At 36.2% G+C, this 19,323-nt stretch overlaps 2 protein-coding genes across 2 annotated transcripts; one reads left to right on the top strand and one right to left on the bottom strand.

The window, feature by feature from the left end:
- Window positions 1–725: 725 nt before the first annotated feature.
- Window positions 726–10,645, bottom strand: LOC117621200 (protein ROOT HAIR DEFECTIVE 3). Its single transcript, XM_034351543.1, has 23 exons — window positions 10,459–10,645; window positions 9,375–9,524; window positions 9,039–9,105; window positions 8,848–8,950; window positions 8,082–8,152; window positions 7,865–7,928; window positions 7,710–7,775; window positions 7,491–7,538; window positions 7,351–7,413; window positions 7,170–7,226; window positions 6,781–6,939; window positions 6,623–6,691; window positions 6,451–6,542; window positions 5,644–5,722; window positions 5,113–5,278; window positions 4,699–4,823; window positions 4,162–4,424; window positions 3,947–4,043; window positions 3,696–3,860; window positions 2,753–2,857; window positions 2,125–2,219; window positions 1,924–2,020; window positions 726–1,367 (listed from the first exon to the last, which is right to left on the bottom strand). The coding sequence occupies exons 1-23, from the start codon at window positions 10,460–10,462 to the stop codon at window positions 1,140–1,142; spliced, it is 2,433 nt and encodes an 810-aa protein (XP_034207434.1). The 5' UTR covers window positions 10,463–10,645; the 3' UTR covers window positions 726–1,139.
- A 2,731-nt stretch (window positions 10,646–13,376) lies between these two features.
- LOC117623025 (WD-40 repeat-containing protein MSI4-like) lies at window positions 13,377–19,299 on the top strand. The gene is made up of 15 exons (XM_034353860.1): window positions 13,377–13,637; window positions 14,060–14,123; window positions 14,601–14,687; window positions 14,823–14,885; window positions 15,722–15,787; window positions 15,930–16,004; window positions 16,324–16,399; window positions 16,682–16,907; window positions 17,114–17,195; window positions 17,361–17,434; window positions 17,634–17,745; window positions 17,871–17,945; window positions 18,053–18,132; window positions 18,544–18,643; window positions 18,815–19,299. The coding sequence occupies exons 1-15, from the start codon at window positions 13,507–13,509 to the stop codon at window positions 18,908–18,910; spliced, it is 1,407 nt and encodes a 468-aa protein (XP_034209751.1). The 5' UTR covers window positions 13,377–13,506; the 3' UTR covers window positions 18,911–19,299.
- Window positions 19,300–19,323: the final 24 nt, after the last annotated feature.

A 19,323-nucleotide genomic window follows, 5' to 3' on the forward strand; every position in this document is an offset into this window, starting at 1 on the left:
AAAAAATCCAAAAAAAGGAGTTTGGCCTCCTTGAATCAATTTTTAACATAGCTTCGTTTCGACTTGTTGATATTTAAGGCAGCTGATGGATAAAGACAATGATCGGCCCACTCCGTCTATTTGAGAAATGAATATGTCCCCGCGGAAACCATATCAAATAAGAATTGGCCTCTGAAAATTTTCAGTAAAATACAACCAAACAAGGTTACAATTCGCTAATACTAGACCCAAGAAAATTCGCTAATACTAGACAAACAATGGGTTTCGGCTTTTGACTCGCGTTGCCTTGCGCTGCGTTGGTCGTTGTTGTAGGATACTTTTCTCTATCATCCTTTCTGTGGGAGTATGTGAAGGGGAAGAGCCGACACAGCAAGAAGCAGGAGCAACATGTCAGCACCCGCACCACTAAAATCTTGCCAACTAAGAACACATCTACAAACCAAAAACAAAATATACAACGACACATGGTGGTGGGTATAGTAGCTCTGTGTTAGGGAAGATGTTTTTTTTGGATTTCTGAAGCGGCTTGCATTGTGGATTTAGAACATAGGGAGATTTTGACTTGCGTTGGTGGCAGGGTAGAACCGCGTATTTATTCATGAATCATTCTTACAACAAAATTCATTGTTGATATTCAAGGCAGCTGACGGATAAAGACAACGATAGTCCCACTCCGTCTATTTGGGAAATGAACATGTCCCCTCGGAAACCATATCAAATAAGAATTGGCCTCTGAAAATTTTCAATAAAATACAACCAAACAAGGTTACAATTGTAGCAATACAAAACTGATGCAAATCTTCATCATAATCAACTACCTTCAATATCAATATCGAGCACTGAATGGAGCCTTTTGTAGCTTGTCCAACAAACGAAAAGACAAAAACACCTAGACCCAAAAAATAATTACTACTTAATGGGGGCTTCCTCACAACAACAAACAGCCCCTTGTATGTTGGCACTTGCTCAAAAATGATGCCTACAAAAATATTACCATTACGTGCCTGCAACAGTGACGTACAAGCTCACAGACCTAATATACGAAGATGTTATGCGAGTAACACTATTACAATAAGTGCGCAGAACACCAGCATCTTCAAACAGAAAAAATGGTCCTTGATCAAGAGAGCTTAGTTTAACTAGTCTTGTTTTGAGGGGCTGGAGTAGTCAGATTCTGTCAGTCCAGATGAGGCACTGGATGACATTTCACTGCTAGCATTCCCTTCATTCGTAAAGTTTTTTGATGCTAGTGGAGGGTTCCGATGAGGATCATTAGCTGCAGCATTTGCCCCTTCGTCTGCTAGTCTTTTAATCATGTTCATGATAGTTGGAACAAGTTTGCTGGACAAAGAAATAAGCCCGGGAAGCTGTAGACATTGTAGCACACAGTTAAAAGCCCACTTCTAAAAAACCTTTTTACAATTACATATTGTGGTTATTCGTATTTTATGACCAAAGTTCTTTCTCAAATCATTTACTCAAATAAGGGCCAGCAGCTAATCTTACTTAGATTCCATATTTGTTAGCTGAGTAAGTGGTAGAGAAGAACAGTAAACATTATTTTCTGAAAAGAAGAGCTTTCAAGAACTAAATTTGCATGATAGTGGAAAATTTTCACCTAAAACAAGTCTGCACAGTAGTATGACAGATGATATAATATACTAATATGTTTGCTAGGAAACTGCTCTTTGCCATAACTGATTTTCATTCCCAAACTTCAGTTATTTATCAAAACTGGCATCCGCAGTTTTCATAAGAAAATGACATGCTCATACTCAAACTATAATTTCCTTTCAATTAAGCAATTCCACTTTTATTTGAAAGTGCGGTCAGTTTTAAGGCCAATTTGCATGAAACCAAATAGATTGGGAAGGGGCGAGGGAAGGAAAGCAATCAACAATTAAAACAAAATTTGATACTCACAGCACCATTCCGGAATTCACCCGCGACATCTAGCTGCACCCATAGGGCTTTAATGAGTAAAAAGCCAACAAAGATGACACCCAGATATAAAGGATTTCTGCCATGAAGGTTTGAGAATGTGTGAGAATAGTGGTAATGCATAAAATATAATGGTAGAACACCATCATCATCATCTATCCTCAGTATAGGGAAAGTATGTACCTTAAAAGTGTCATAAATTCATTGAATCCCAGGACAATCAAGGCAACAATTGCCCAAGGAGGTGGTAACCAGTTGTTATTACGCTTGTTAGCTTCCTGAAAAGTAGAACAACATGTGCAATGGATTTAACTATCAAAATTTTGAGAAAAGCTAACCACTGGAGCGATTGATAAGGATATTCATATATGTGCAACAATGTATTCATCTCAACCATGATATACTAAAACTTTGAATCTATGCCAATTAACAGTAATCATTTATGCAGGGCAAAAGCAACATTGCATGCACCAACTCAATTACAAAGCATGAGTTAAGAGGCCATCTTTATTGATGTGTCTTTCCACCTCTTTAACCCCTTAGAACCATTTTCTATAAACAATAAGAAAAAATGTTGACCCTTGTAATCCAAAATAAACAAAATCTAGCAATGCTCGGACCAATATAGTCATAATGGTGCTACAAATCTAAACCCTACCAGAAAGAGATTTTAACCATAAATAACACATTATAGGAAGAAGAAAAAAAGGTTACAGTTTAGGGTTTCCATTTATTTTCTAAATATCATAGTATACAGAAAAAAGGAAATATATATATATATGTTCACGCATTAACAGGTGATATATCATACCTGTGCAGAAATAGCCTGAGAAACACTGTACTCAGTCTCTGCCTTGAACTGCCTCCACAAAGATTTGCATTGGACAGGTGTGATCAATGTTTTTGAGGAGGAAACCTGCACATGAGTTGAAAAAAAAAAAAAAAAAAATCACAAAAGCTACTTGCTGCTTACATGCAAACTAAGGGCTACCAGTGGTACCACACTAAGCACATGAGAGAAAGCATTGGCAGAGCCGACTAAGGCTGTCAGCTGACCCCGAGCCATTAATTATATAAGAGTTCCAATGCTATATTTTGATAAGCCCCCCAAAAATAAAGTTATATATGACATTTTGGAACATGAGCTCCACCTATGCCAAATGTCATTACTTAATCTTGATCTTTTATTGTCCTGCCCATGCTATGATTGTTTCATATGGTGGGACATTACTACATGTTCGACATTTTAATATTGAAGATGCCACCAATGCCAAATTATGGTAAGCAATTTACTGCACCACATTTGGCATAATAATTAGCACACCGGTGGAGAATCAAGAAAAAGGTTAAATTTTGACATTGGCACCCCAAATCGTACACCAGAGTAGATGCAAAGGTCGACCCCACATGAAAAAACTACTAGTTCGGCAAGAGAGGGAGGGAGTGATACAGACAGTTCACGGCCTAGCTTATATATAACCTAACTTCCAAACCATGTTCAGATTGGACTATACATACAGTCTTCTCTATCAAATAAACCTACTCAATTGTGTGTGTGTGTGTGTGTGTGTGTGTGTGTGTGTGTATCTGCGATTTCCCAGAAAAACACAGGTCAGCATGGCCTTATGGACAAAATCTATAGCTTTGAAGCTAGAAAACCGGAAAATAACAGCTTTTAAAGGTTGAAACACCTATTGTAACAATACTTGCAAATTAAAATTTTACAAGCAAGAAATAAACAAAAGAAAAGGCACCTCTTGCCAAGTGCTTGAAGCCAGTGGATCAGCTGTTGTGATACTCCTATCTTTAGCAGCAACATTTGTGGAATCCACCAAGGCAAGGGATAAAGTATTCTCAATATTATCAGCATCACCATCATCCAAACGGATTGCGGCCATAACAGAGAGCAACTTTAAGGACTGAAAGAATAGCAACATAGTTAACAAAGCTTCAGGGAAAATTCAAACTAGTTCTAATAGATGATATAATATAAATCATGCCATACTGAAGAACGAGCAGTTTTGGTGATTGCTCTAATATCTTCCTTCCCAGTCCAAACACGTGGCATTGAATCAGAATCATGGCTAAATAATGTTGTAAACCTGCAGGCAATTTAAATCATCAGAAACATGACTAAATAAGGTTGCAAACCCATGAAAAATAAATCTCAATTGCATAAGATAAAATCTGAAACAATTTAACCAGTGCAAGTATTCCTACCTGTCCTTCATACGGATCAAAACCCTTCCAGCCTCTTCCTTTGTTTTAGCTTCTACCACACCTCTTGCATATGCCTCCAGACTTGAAAGTAATTTGCCCTTGGATTGTTTATCCATATCAAAACCCGAAAGTGCACTAGAGAGCCCAGAGACGGCTGATTCTGTCTCATGCCGGAAAAGTTTTCTTATTGCAGGCCAGGTTTCACTATTAGCTCCATCTAGAAGGGCTTCCACTGGTCCTGATAAGGCCTCCTTCAATTGCGCCTACAAAAATAGTTACAATATCAGCCATGTTCCTGATACAATTTAGTCAACAATATACGTATACGGACTGAAACCCATTGAGAAAAAGTTCGCCAAACTTGAGATGCCACTACAAACCTGTCAACTTAAAAATTAGCATATCAAACTAGTTTAGTTTCCGCTTCATCCCACTTCCCTTTTAGTTTCTTCTTCCAGTCGAATTCTTGCTCGAGTTTAAAATTACCAGTCACCCCAATCATTTCACAAGAGGCAACGAATAAAATATATATTATACCTCATAAAGTGCAGTAAGTTCAGCTAGCTTGGAAGCACGAACTGAAGCAATATGAGCTTCCATATCGCGTTTAAGTTTATCCCTTACTTTAGATGTGTCCCAGTTTGCTTGTGTGATAACAGCGTCTGCAAAAGTATTGTGTTAATATCACATTGTACTTTCAAATGCAAGCAAAAGTCCAAATCAGTGACCTGTTATTTCCAAGTCTCACCACACATTAACTCATGCAAGAATCAAAATTTCACTCAACTTTTGAGAGTTGTTTTAAGGAGTGTACATTAACCGACACTAAATTGTCTTGTGATTTTTGTATTATTAGCTTCATATATTTAAAGGATTCTCTTATATTGTAATTCATTTTTTGTATTTTATACTTGAGTTTTCAATTTAGGCTAAAGATAAGATATAACATACCTGCACATCCTTCATCAAATAGAGCCATAAATGACTCAAAGCAATTGCAAGCAGCCACTGAAAATGCCTCCCCTCCATTCAAGGCCTTATCAAATGCTTCCTTGAACTTATCCAGAGAACCTGATCTTATATGTCCCAGCAAAGCTTGGAACGCAGGTTGGACAAGCTAACAATACAGTGAAAAGAATCAATAACAGAAGAAAAACATATAAATCAAATTGATGAAATTCGAAACTCATTCTATAAAAAAATAGGTTAATTCTATGCAAAATTAGTTTAAATTTGATGCACTGGGAAGGCCTCAAAAGGCCTCCTGTAAACAGTGAATGTCCCCCAATCAATTTGACATGCATTGCGTATTCAAGGAGGAACCAGAAACAAAATTTTATCTCCAGTTTCTTAGGCAAAAAATACTGAAAATGCAGCACCACAAAGTCTCAATTCAACTGCTATATTTCACTCATCTATGGCACAAGGAAAGAAGGGGAGTGGGAACATAGCTGTCACAAGAATAATATCAAGATTACTTACTTGCAGCAATTTTTCTTCAAGCTGCTTGCGCTTCCCAGTTCTGACACCTTCATCAAAATATGTAGCCTCTGCATCATACCTAAAATAGCAAAAGTAAACAAATTAATCAACTAAAACAAATAATTATTCAGCCATACAAGTCAAAAGGTATACTTGCTACTTAGAGACAGCAGACACCTTAAACCTTAAAGTTGCTCAGTAGGAAGTGAAGGCAACATTATGTGCACTTTTCTAAAAAGATAAGAAGTCAACCAAAATTCTAAACATAAACTGACATATAAGATTGTGTTGTATTGACTACATAACAGAAAGCTGGAAACTATGACCACTTTGTTTCTCTTTTCTCTCCTCTTCTTTCACTGAGATTGTTTCTCAGTTCTGTTACTCCATTTGCGTATTCTTCCATCTTTGTCCAGGACTCAACCTTGTGGATACATACCCAAAAAAATTAAGAAAATAACATGGACGACACTTGATCAGCCACCATTCCAAAAACATTATTGAAAAGAAACAATGCTAAACTATTCATGGATACCAAAAAGCAACTAGTAAACTTAGATCTTCCAGTTGACTTGAAATTAGGCTGACGTAAGAGTCTTGCACATCATAAATACACTAATCCAGAACCTAGAGGCAAGTTGGAAATATAAGACCTAATACCATCATAGTGAATTTTAGATGTCTTCACCTAAAGTGCATGCCACTCAATTAGGAGAATCTTCACGAGTCAGTTACAGAACTTCTCTCTCATTAGATCAAATCATATCTTATAGCTTTGGCATTGATAAATCAGATGAAGATACTTACTCTGATAGACAAGTATCAAGGATTGAACTGAGCTTCTTCCCGAAGCCAGAGATAGGACCAGATTGAACAGCCTCTTCCAACTGACTCCACTCCTGTGATAATTTAGGAGTTCAAGGGCCACCGAAGTTACAACATCAAAAAGATTTTAAGACACTATATGAAAAACAGGTACCTCATTTCCTGAAAAATCAGCATACTTCTCATTGGCAATCTCTTCACAACGTACGGTAGCCACCATGACCTAAAATGGATGAATAAAAGATAGCTCATTCAAAACAATATGCACATAATAGATGAATCGCATAAGTGAATATATATTCACAGTTTTACCTTGTGAGCCGGAAGATCAAGATCTTTGTTTTCTTTGATGACTTTCCATATCTGTTGTGCGCTGAAAGAAAACCCTGAAGCAGGAACTACTCCCCGTCGGTCACCAGCAAGACCGCCGGGTGCAATAGAATGAAAGAATCTCTGCCTCAAGCTAGCAACCTTAATTTACAGACATTAATTACCAAAAAAAGAAGCAAAAATGTTAGATAGCTTCCTCTAGCTAAAAGCTAAAGTTTCTTTGGATTCCAAACTAAAAACCAAAATTTAGATAAAAGGCAAATACTGCACAGAATACATGTGCATTTTAAAATAAAAATAGAAATGAGATAATCCGTTTCTTTAAGGAAAATGGAATTCAACAACAAATGAAAGGGGAAAAGCATATATACCTGCTCTTTAAATTGTTCTTCCTTTTCTTCATAACTTGAAAGAGCAACAACCTCAACCTAGCCATGCAGTCATCAAAACTCATTGTCAACCAACATAATTCATAAATAGGTTATCCCACAAAAACGAGTACATGTCTAAGATTTATCTGTCAAAAAGATAATAAAAACGTTGACATCTTACATTGAAAAATTCACTTAATGGAGTTTCCTTGTGGGATTCAGGCTTAGGAACAGAGTCCCATATCTGCAGAAGGAGAGGGTGTTGAAAAGCAACATCAATTGAAGTAAAAAAAACAGCAAATAAAGCACCAAATCACTTACCTTCTGAATGTCTTCTCTAAGCACTGGTTCTAAATTCTCCAATGGCGTCTACAAACAAAAAAGGGATAAATGTACTATAAAAAAACTCAACCCATACTGGAACAACCTCATACCAAAAAAACAAAACAATGTAACATACTCAAAAATGAATAATAAATGCAACCAAAATTGTTTCCATTTCAAGCTATGACATAGGAACACTAGAAGGAAAGTACAAACCCTTGTCTTATCACGGATTACAAACATCAGAGTTGTTTTACGTGGACTAAACAATCGCATCATCACCTGTTATCAAATTCAAGCATAAGTTCAAGGCATCGGTCTTATGAAATTCATACTAACTTTTTAAAAAAGAAAGCTAGATAGAAAAATACTTGGAAAACAGTCTTTAGGAGAGGCTTATTTGCAGCTTGCTCACGGCCAATATCATGACACCACCTAGATAAAAAATTCTTAAGAGAGTTACCAACAAAGACTGATAAATACAAAACCTAAACAAAAATTAATACAAAATAAGTAGACAATAAGTAATACAATATCAATATACTTTAAATTTAAAAAAATATATATAATTGGGGAAGAAAACCTCACATGTTTATGAGCACAATATCTGAAACAGCAAGAGCAAAGAGGGCACTCTGCTTCTCAAATGCTGTATCATCCTATAAACAAAAAGGCAAATAATAAACAAAAAGCAATTGTATCATTTCTTCTATACACCTGTTTAAACCCTAAGATCGGATTTTACAGTTACATAGCTCAAGTCCAAATGGATGATATTATTTAACCAAGTTCCATTTTAAAAAACTGCAACCTTCAAAAGAATCTTGATAGAATCATGCATTCTTGTAAAATGTGAATAAGGACTAAACCTCTTATAGCGTTCTTAATACATAAGATTTTCAGAATCATTTTAGTGGAAACCCATTACTCAACTAACTTGTCAGGAAGTCACATTATACTAATTCCACAAATGAATGAATGAATGATAGCGGCAAGGGATTGTAGCACATCGCTCTAGATTGAAAACATTGCAACATTGCAAGAAAAAAAAAAAATTTCAACAATCCCGATTTGAAGACAATGATTCTTTTCTCTTTTCTCATTTTATTTCTTTGTCAAGTTAATAATGACAATGTTTACGCTTAATTACTAGAGTATGTGCCTACTATCTTTAAACTACAAGAACAGAGAGGCAGCGAGAATCGGAAATCAAGATTACCCCATAGAAAACCATACATGCAATGCATGCACAAATATAGTTTTACTAAGAAATATGAACAGATAACTCGGAAAGACAATAAAATACAAGCATGACCAAAATTTGATGAAACTAAAAGCTGGTTGTTGAAAGCACCTCTCCTCGTTCTCTTCCATCTGTACCCTCTAAATCCATGACAAGAGTACAAGGCTCAATACCGGCACATTTTGCCAACCAAATACCTTTTGTTGTTTGAGACCTGGAAAAAAAAAACATATGCCCATCATATCATTGATCGCTAAAAGAGAAAAATAACTAATTTCATATTGAGCATTATGACAACTTGCCTTCCTCGAAAAGCGTCCATCTCTCTAAAATTGGTCGCAAATAGATTGTTTAACAGTGTGCTCTTTCCTGGTCAGATCATTATTGAAAAAACAATTGAAATTAAGTGAAACATTCACATATTATGTGAGCAGAAAACATATTCCCAAGAAAAAGTATACGATATCCATGCCTTTAATTACCAAAGAACATTATAAACTCTTCTCCATTAAATTACGATTCAAACATGTAGCATTCTAATGTACAATATGAAACACATTTCATCATTTCTAAACCCTCAACCAAAGTCACACGTGGTAAATAAAGACTGATATGCTTGAGGAGATAAGAATGCATACCACTACTTTGTGGACCCATAATGGAGACAATGGCATAGGAAAGTCCACATTCGCCCAATTTAACCTCCTTGATTAAACGGTCAATTCCAGTGGCATTGAATGTACCATCCCCATCAATAAGCTGAGTAGAGCAGCCCTCCTCACTGTTCGCTGGATGAGAATATGCTCATGTGTTAGATAGGAAACAAAAGCCTTGGATTCCAAAGATACAAAATGTTCTAGAGATACTGATCAAAAAATTCATCTAGTGATTAACACACTGTGTTTGTTATCATACAAAGCATTGGTACAAAGCCAAAATCCATAAAGACTAAGATTATACAATATATAAAAAATAACTAACATTTCCTCATTAACTAAAAAAAGCAACCGATCATATAAGTATCTGCATGCTTTTTGTATGTATCACAACAACAACATAATCTTTTTCAGTTCTTAAATTCAGAAAGGTAAAATTTTGAGACTGATCTACAAGTGTCAAGCAAATTAATCTTAACTCGTTATGAAAATGCTGAAGGAAAGGCTAAACAAATTAAATTTGTGTTTCGGGTTTTCATATCTCACCTCAACCAAGACAAAAAAAATTCTATTACCCCCAGGAGACAACCGATTTACATTTCCGGCGTCTCAAGCTAAGACTCAAGGAACAATAAAGATAACATTTGTTTTCTTTTCTTATACTTACTCACTAACCAAACAAATACAAGAAAGGTTGTTACAATCTATTGTTTCCTCCTACAAATCACCAGACTCCGAATTGAAAGCGAGGAGCTTAATCAAACAGTTCGAAGCCCCAAAATTTACATCAAACTGGGGCAAATCAATCACATCAGAGTCAATCAAAATCAAATTACATAAACAGTTACCCAAAAATAAAAATAAACGAAACCCATGCAGATAATGCTAAAAACCCATTACCACTCTCGGCATCGCAATTAATAAAGGCCTGAAATTCATGGCGATCAGGAGCGTAACGCAACAAATTAATGTTAACGGAAAATTCCAAAAATTAATAAATAAACGTCTCGTTATATTTATCATTAGGGTTATACAAATCAGATTGATCAGAGGAATGAGAAGGTACCCATTTTCGGGCGAGATTGGCTTCGAAGAGCTTGTGATGATGGGGCTTCGAAATGCGTGAGACAGAGAGAGAGATCGGTTAGGAGCAGAGAAAGAAAGAGAGAGAGACCGATCTCAAAGGAGAGATTGATTTTCTTTTGTTGTTCTTAAAAAGTGGGCGTGACTGTCTTTTTTGTTCCTCCAATTACTTTTTGGTCATTCTTGTGCTTATATCATTTTCTTTTAATAGGTAAAAATTGTTGTTACTTTTTACAAATTTCCTCCTCTCCATTTTTTTCCAACCCACTTTGATAATTTTTACAAACACTACTTTCTTATGAGGAAGTTTTCTACAAATTGGGTAAGGTTTGGTCAAGGCAGTCACCCCAACCCTTTACACTCTAGTTTGAATCGCATTCTTATAAACTAGATTAATCTAAAATAATTTAAAATATAACATTTTAAACTATAACTTGTATTATATATGCATATTGTAATTTATCTCTTCTAACTAAAAAAAACATGCATCTTGTAAAATAAAAAACAAACTACTTGATGCATTTTGCTTTTGTGCTTTTGCTAATCATTATTATTAATTTAAAAAAGTACTAAGATTGTATAATATCTCTTCTTCTTTTTAAGGGTTGGTTAATAATCTTCCCTCCCAATTCTAGTTTTTTGTTTTAATAAATTGTTGTTATCGATAATTCAAAATACTCATTGTGTATTTCTTTGTCATATAAATATAAGAAGAAAAAAATTGTTCTTTCTTTTTATTAAACACGATATTTTGATTTATTGATAATGAAAATAAAACGTGAGCCGAAAGAATTAGGCAAATTTCTCTACACATAGGAGAGAGGTCATCGGACTAATCACTAGCCTACTCTCACCTCGCCAAATGTGATTAGAGAGAAGCTCAATTTTTTGATAAAAGTACCACTCATTATGTGAAATTGCACTGTAAAAAATGCCAATATGGTACCGTTAACAAATGGTTACACAATATAAACCCTCTAAATATTGGTACTAAGTCATTTGTGAAGAGGAGGGTTAGAGAGATCTAATTGAAAACATATATGTTTCCATCTTAAGTCTTGAGACAATATATACCTTCTTTTTTTTGGACGAAGAGACAATATATACTTGGAAGGTTAACTGTTCAAATAATCCACGATGCGTGCTGACTTGGCAAAATCCCATTGGAAATGACAGAGTTATCGAAGAAAGTTACACCCATCGTTATCGTTAGCTCGGAATGATCAGCTGATCCTCCAGGTGAAATGAGAGATTTGAAAAGCGGACCCCACATTCTTCCACCGACTCTGCGGACCCACGTGCCGCCCAATATCCTTTTCCCAAAAAAAGAAAAAAGAAAAAAAAGGATGGACGGCTGGATGGCTATGAACTTTGCAGCGCCGTGGGGCCACGCCCAACTCACAGTCATTCGTAGTGCTGCTTTCGGTCTCCAACTAAGCGTGGACCCCACCGTGATCCTGTTGACATTGAATATGTCTTCCCACGGTTCATGACTGATTATTAAGAATAAAATTTGTTAAATTAATCATATGATTAATATTGAATAGGAAATTAACAACAATGGCACTGAAAAAAGAGTAGAAGAAAGAGAATGGCAGTCACATGTTCTTCCTCTATTATTAAACCGACATTCCTGTGATGAAGTCATTATATAAAGATGGGAAGAATAATAGAAACATTCTTTTTATATACAAAAAGAGAGAAACGTTCTCTTAACATTGCTTGAGGCATAAATCAAATCAAATGGTGTTTGATCTGCAAAATGTTTCGTTCAATTATGGGCAACTACTGTTATTTATATCAATAAATTCAAGCACAATTTCACCTATATACAACTCTCTATCCAAGTTTCTGTCAAGTATATTCTCTATGGATGCCAAATGTGAATTCCCAACTTTAATTCATAATTTTAACGCCTTCGATCTTCACCCCCACCTTGTTTGGCATTTGATCGGTTGTTGGTTGGGCTCTTGGCATTTTTAATTTTGATGGGCTTGCCTTTTGCGAATGGAGGATATAGGCACATTTCTCTTTCTGGAATTTACTAAAAATGAGACATGCCTAAATATCTCTAATAGGATCTTATTAAGCTTACTTTATGTAAGTAAGCCTTATTATATTCTTCAAGTTTAATGAAACTTGCTTTCAGACCAAAAAATAAAAATAATACCATCCCCCACTCATCCTGCATCAACTAGACAAGATTGACACCCCTTGGACCCTCGACCCATTCCTTAGAATTGATCATATTTCAAAGATTATCTATGAAAAAAACACAAACAAATTAGACATCGTTTAGTAATTTATTATCCGCAATTTTGTTTAAGTTTTATTTAATGAAATGTGTTTTTTTTTGTTTATTCACATGTTAAACTAGACCACCAGACAACTTTCAATTTGAATTGATTGTTTTTTTCTAAAGATAGTCCTTAAAAGATGACCTAAGATATAAATGGTTCCGATTGTTAAAAGACAACTTCCATATGATAATTTCATATTTGTACTGTCATAGTTTCTGCATGAGTGTTGTTGATAAGAGTTTTCACCAAGTTTTGAGACAAGAACAAATTAAACAGCCAAAATAAAAAGAATGGGACAACAAGAAGTAGCTATATACCCAACTGCAAACGGCCAATGTCCCGTTTGACTCTTTGGACCCGGAGCTCGTCGTCTTCCCAGACAAATGTACTACTTGACCAAGTGGGGATTGTCGACGACCAAATAATGAAAGATTAGTAGGGCAATCCAAGGCCCAACAATCAAACGACGCAATATCAAGCGTCGTTCGTTTGGAACGAGATGTAAGTATAAAATTGGCATGGGACGGGGGGCATTAATTATAGTTACAGGTGGCAGCTGACAGGGGGCCCCGCACCTACTGCTTTCCATGTAATCGAGGCCGCACCGAGTCACAACTCGCTCGCTCGCTCACTCACCTGAACACTGTTGTATATACGGCTCTGTGAGTGTGAGTTTGACCTATATATACATATATAATTGGCGGGAAAAGAAGAGTTTTGGCGATAGAGAGATGAAGGAAATGAGAGGGAAAGGTGCGGAGGAGACGGTGAACGAGAGATACACACAGTGGAAGTCGCTGGTGCCAGTGCTCTACGACTGGCTCGCCAACCACAACCTCGTTTGGCCTTCTCTCTCTTGCAGGTCCGTACTCGCCGTCTAGGGTTTCCTTCTTCTTCTTTAATTGAAAACGTTCGTATTTTGATCTAGTTAATCTCTTGATTTAGCGCAATGTCGACGGTCCCTGCATAACTAGTGTTTCTACAGGCATTAATTACTTCCGTTTTTGGTTTATTTACTGTTTGGGTTTGGGGATAATGTGCGTGAAGTTAAAGAAAAGTAAATTGTTGGGGAAAATGTGCTGTCTTGTTGATCTGGGTGTAATGTATGCTTCTTGTAATGGTTGTGCTTATTTTGAGCTTTTGATGTTGTGGAATCTGTGTGCCTTCGCAAAAGGAGGTACATTGAAGCTGCTTGGTTTGATGTATTGGTGTTTCATTTGTGATTGTTCACCTTTAACTTTAAGTGAATAAAAGTTTGATTCATTTTAGCTTTTGTTTTTGAAGATGGGGTCCGCAACTAGAGCAAGCCACTTACAAGAACCGTCAGCGCCTGTATCTTTCCGAACAGGTATGATGATTTTCTCTTGTAGCATCTGAATCTTCATTTTGTCAGTTGCTGATATAGGAGGCTTCCAAAAGAAAAAAATTGTAAAAGGAAGAAAGGAATTACCCATAGAAATGTTGTAATTGTTTTTATTCGAAAAGCAACTAATTCAGTCAAGATTCCTCATTAAGATAATCATATGCTTATAATCATGTGCCACTAGCATTGCAATGTTAAGTTTGAACATTACTTATTGGTGGTGTGTTGGATATTTGTGATGTAATGTGGAATATTTTTTCAGCTGTCAATGCTATGCATAAAATTAGCGTTCCCTAATCATATAATATTATTTTATATCTATATATCATTTCTTTGGCATCATTGGCATTTGCAATTACTTGCCTGCAGATGTAGTGTTGATATTACGTGAATATATATCTGGTTTATTTTAGTCTCTTTATCTTTGTACCATGTTTTGCTTACCTTTGTGTTTTTGTTCAGACTGATGGCAGTGTTCCAAATACACTTGTCATTGCGAACTGTGAAGTTGTCAAACCTAGGGTTGCAGCTGCAGAGCACATATCACAGGTTGCGTCATGGTGAAAATCAATATGCATCTTTCTGTTCACTGATGCCTTTCATTTTCTTGCCTTATACTGATATCCCTTAAATTGTTAACTCATTTATTGACAAATTACGGTATCTTTTGCTTGATCTTCACAGTTCAATGAAGAAGCGCGCTCTCCTTTTGTAAAAAAGTATAAAACTATTATACATCCTGGTGAGGTATACCATAATTTAAAAATGACTCTGCTTAGGGTCTTTTCTGCTCAATGAGTTCTTAAGGAGGTTGCCTAATGTAATTGCCGATACCTTTTGAGGATAATTTCTATTATTGGAAATGGAAAGTTGATTATATTGTAAAGATGAAAAGCATTCAACTATATATGAACACTTGCTGATTGAAATAGTCAACATGCCAAGGAATAATTTCTTCTAAATAACGGATCAGTGAATTATAGGAGTCTCCGTTATAGTGGTGCATTTGATTTATTGGTGGCATACATTTAAATTGATGTTTCTTTCTACGAGTTATTGATCTTTACATTATTCTTTGAGATTTGCATGTATAAGTCTTTTTGCATGCGGGAATACTAATGCCTAGACCAAACTGGGTATGCGTTGTGAATAACCACTATTAAATTCAGGACCAAGCTAATGGAAATTAATACCTCTAAGATGCTTTAAAGATATGTAGTTAATGTACTTGAAAATCACGACCCACAGAATAATGAAAAGATTCTATAGGTCATTTTCCATTACGGATGCTGACTGATATGCCCATTACACTTTTGTATGCAAATTTTAATGCTATTTGAAAAGGAATGAAACCAACTATAGTTGGAAACTCATCCATCCACTATTGCACTTATTACCTTCTCTGTGTTGGAAATCATTCGGTTTGATCAACTGTCTGCAAAACCACTGAACCATAAACCCAAAAATTCCCCACCCTCTTCCAAATCCAAATTGTTGTAAGCCCATGTTCAAGATATTTTCTTCTAATTCCACTGCAATAAAAAGCTTGGATTTTGTCAGCAATTTATGATTATGTTTTGCAGGTGAACAGAATAAGGGAACTCCCGCAGAATAGTAAGATAGTGGCCACACACACTGACAGTCCTGATGTAAGCATTCAGTTTCATGTTTTATTCTCTTGGATGAGTATTCAAGGGCTTTTCAGTTACAGTTGTTAATTTTATTTTGTATTCTAAAGTTTATATACACTGGTTGATCACGAGGTGGATAAAGTTCTTGAACTTGTAACAGGTTCTCATTTGGGATATTGAGGCTCAACCTAATCGACATGCTGTCCTGGGAGCTTCAAATTCTCGTCCAGATCTGGTCTGCCCTGTTTAGAGAAAACTAATTTTTCCCCTCGCTGCATTTTACTTTGATTGATTCAGTTGGTATTTGTTTCATGGTGCATAATTGGCTGTTTACGTTTCAATATCTCCAAATGGTGTACCTTTAGATCTGCACCAACTATGGGCTTCTTAAATCTTTGGATAGTTATATTATAACTTATAATAATTATTAATACCGTCATCATAGTCATAATCACCATATACTTAAATTATAATTCATTCATTTCAATAGCTTCGTTATATGTTATCTCCTTTTTGGGATAGGTGCTTACTAAATTTTTGACATCATCTTGCAGCTATTGACCGGTCATCAAGATTATGCCGAATTCGCTCTTGCTATGTGCCACTCTGAACCCTTTGTGCTCTCTGGAGGTTGGAAGTTTCTATTTTAGAGTTGTATGTTTCATTGCTTTGTTTATTTAAACTGAACTGATAAGGTAGGAAACAATGTGTAAAGGGCTATTTGAAGCCTAATATCAATTAGACTGCATTGGTAATATAATTAATTTAGTTTGCCTTTTTTGTGAATACAATTCGCTTCTTTTACCTTTTTGTTTGTTTAAACTTCAGTGCATCCATTCAAATGATTTACACGCTGCATGAGCCTTGTTCCTACTTTCCTTGTATCTTCTGAATGGGGAGATCTTTGCGCAGGGAAGGATAAATCAGTGATTTTGTGGAGTATTCATGATCATATCTCATCTTTAGCATCAGATCCAGGGTCCGCAAGGTCTCCAGGATCTGGAGGTGCCAATGCTAAACATCCCTCTAAGACTGGTGGGAGTAATGACAAACCCACAGACAGCCCTTCTGTTGAGCCACGGGGTATCTATCAAGGGCATGGGGATACTGTTGAGGATGTGCAATTCTGCCCAACTAGGTATGTGCTGATCAATCATCAAATGCATTCATGATTCTCAACTTGTTTTGTTGGCACTGCCACACCTTATTTCCATCCATGCACTGGCATCTATAACTTTTTCTTTTTGGGTGAGGAAGTTTCTCAATGAAGATATAGTAGTTTAAGCAGATGGTACTAATTCACTTTTCAAATGTTTTCTTCTGTTTGTTATTTATGTGTTGTAGTGCACAAGAGTTCTGTAGTGTAGGCGATGATTCTTGCCTCATACTGTGGGATACAAGAGCTGGCTCTAGTCCAGTTGTCAAGGTTCTGTACTCTCTCTCTCTCTCTCTCTCTCTCTCTCTCTCTCTCTCTCTCTCTATATATATATATATATATATATACATGTGTGCAAGTATAGTTCTAGAGGTAATTTTTATTTAATGTTGATTTGCGTTTCTTATATTCGTATTCATTAACTTATCTGAGCAGGTTGAGAAAGCTCATGATGCTGATCTTCATTGTGTTGATTGGAATCCGAATGATGTCAATCTCATTCTTACAGGGTATCTGCATCTTTCATGATTTACCAGATTAACTTTGCTGTCCACAGTGCAAAATAAGAACTTTGCTGTCCTGATCACGATCTTTATATTGCTGTTTTGGAATTTTAGTTTCTGCACCTATGCAAAAATAAAAAATAAAATTGTCACACAGAAATCACGCTCTTCGGTTGCACTTATCTCAGTTTGCTTTACCTTTTAGGTCTGCTGATAATACTGTTCGCATGTTTGATCGCCGGAACCTCACCTCCGGGCAAGTTGGATCACCCATTCATACATTTGAGGGTCATAATGCAGCTGTCCTCTGTGTACAGGTGCCAGAAAAATGTTATAGCTTCTTCATTAACTTTGTTTCTGCTTATTGCTTTTTATTATATTCCTCGAGAATTACATTTATTTTATTTTTGTTTGTTTGTGTTTCATTTTGTTTCTGTTCTAGTGGTCTCCTGACAAGTCATCTGTCTTTGGGAGTTCTGCCGAGGATGGTGTATTAAACATCTGGGATCATGAAAAGGTGTGAAGCTATAAATTCACTCCCCAAAAAGTTGTGATTTATTAATTCCTTCCTACCTGTGCCATTAAATTGAGAGAAGAAAAAAAAACTTTATTGCTGCCTTTCAGATTGGTAAGAAGCAAGACTCTGTTGGATCAAAGCCGTCAAATGCTCCTCCAGGATTGTTCTTCCGACATGCTGGTCATAGGTATGTATGATTTTTATTTTCATTGTCGTAGGAGATTGGCAGTGTTTACAATGGAGATAACAAGTGCATGCATGCAATTTAGCGTGTGGAGATCTTTCTGCTTGATGATGTTGGCAGCTAACTCCTCACTATGCATGTGCAATTGTTTACCCGGTTGTGTATTATCAGTTTGTCACTGTATTACTTTATTCCTACGGGGAACTTATTAAATGGGGGGGGCTCATGCAAACCATTATGGGAAAACTTTATCATTTGTTACAATTGGCCTGATCAGCTACTATTTATATTAGAAAAATATATTATTTGGATAATTATGTACTCATGGTAATATTGGGGAAGCAACTGCAACCTTGTATTGTTACTTTTACAATACTTTCATTTGCTATATTGAGCTTGATTTATGCATGGTAGGGACAAGATTGTTGATTTTCATTGGAATGCATCTGATCCGTGGACAATAGTTAGTGTCTCTGATGATTGTGGAAGTACCGGAGGTGGTGGTACACTCCAGGTAACAAATTTTTTTTTTAGAAACTTACAGGGTATCTGTAAGCAGGCCTCTCTCTCTCTCTCTCTCTCTCTCTCTCTCTCTCTCTCTCTCTCTCATGTTTTCCTGCTTAGTTCTGTACGAGTGCATAATATTTGTTTAGTGTTTGATGAATAGTTATTTTTTATGTTGCAGATATGGCGGATGATTGATTTGATTTACAGGCCCGAGGAAGAGGTCCTCGCAGAGCTGGATACGTTCAAATCACACCTAATGACATGCCAGTCGTGATTTCTCCTGCACATTTCCAGAAAACGTTGGATAAACTCAACCCTCTTTCTTTAATCTTTCGAACCGGTCCGCAAAGGCAATGACCCCTTCTCCCCTAGTCTGTAGTCCTTCTTAAGAAACAAAAAAGAAAAGTACAACTTTTCGTTCATTTGGTGTAGTAACATTTCTTTTCAGTAGGCGGTGTAGTAGAACCTATCTCGGAAAATCTGACTATTGTTACGTACAAGTAAACCCAGTATGAATTTTTATTAACCCCACGAGACTTTAAACTTGAAACTTAAAAGGCCCGTAAAAAGGGTCTTGAACTTGATGCTTAGCGGCCTCTTTCAGGTCATGGATTGGATTTTAACTGGATTTCATTTGAGTTTGTGTTATTGATTTGAGCCTAAGATACGATGAGCTTCAAGTTATAG

Source organism: Prunus dulcis, chromosome 3, assembly GCF_902201215.1.
Source record: "Prunus dulcis chromosome 3, ALMONDv2, whole genome shotgun sequence".
NCBI classification, from domain to species: Eukaryota; Viridiplantae; Streptophyta; class Magnoliopsida; order Rosales; family Rosaceae; genus Prunus; species Prunus dulcis.

Excerpts from the sequence above, each read along its gene's own strand:
- LOC117621200 (XM_034351543.1), bottom strand. Across the intron at positions 7,929-8,081 it reads GATATTGTGCTCATAAACAT|GTGGTGTCATGATATTGGCC; the intron begins GTGAGGTTTTCT and ends TTTTTTATCTAG. Across the intron at positions 7,414-7,490 it reads TTAGAGAAGACATTCAGAAG|ATATGGGACTCTGTTCCTAA; the intron begins GTAAGTGATTTG and ends CTCCTTCTGCAG.
- LOC117623025 (XM_034353860.1), top strand. The coding sequence starts at position 13,507 with ATGAAGGAAATGAGAGGGAAAGGTGCGGAGGAGACGGTGAACGAGAGA. Across the intron at positions 14,688-14,822 it reads CTGCAGAGCACATATCACAG|TTCAATGAAGAAGCGCGCTC; the intron begins GTTGCGTCATGG and ends TGATCTTCACAG. Across the intron at positions 17,946-18,052 it reads ACATCTGGGATCATGAAAAG|ATTGGTAAGAAGCAAGACTC; the intron begins GTGTGAAGCTAT and ends GCTGCCTTTCAG.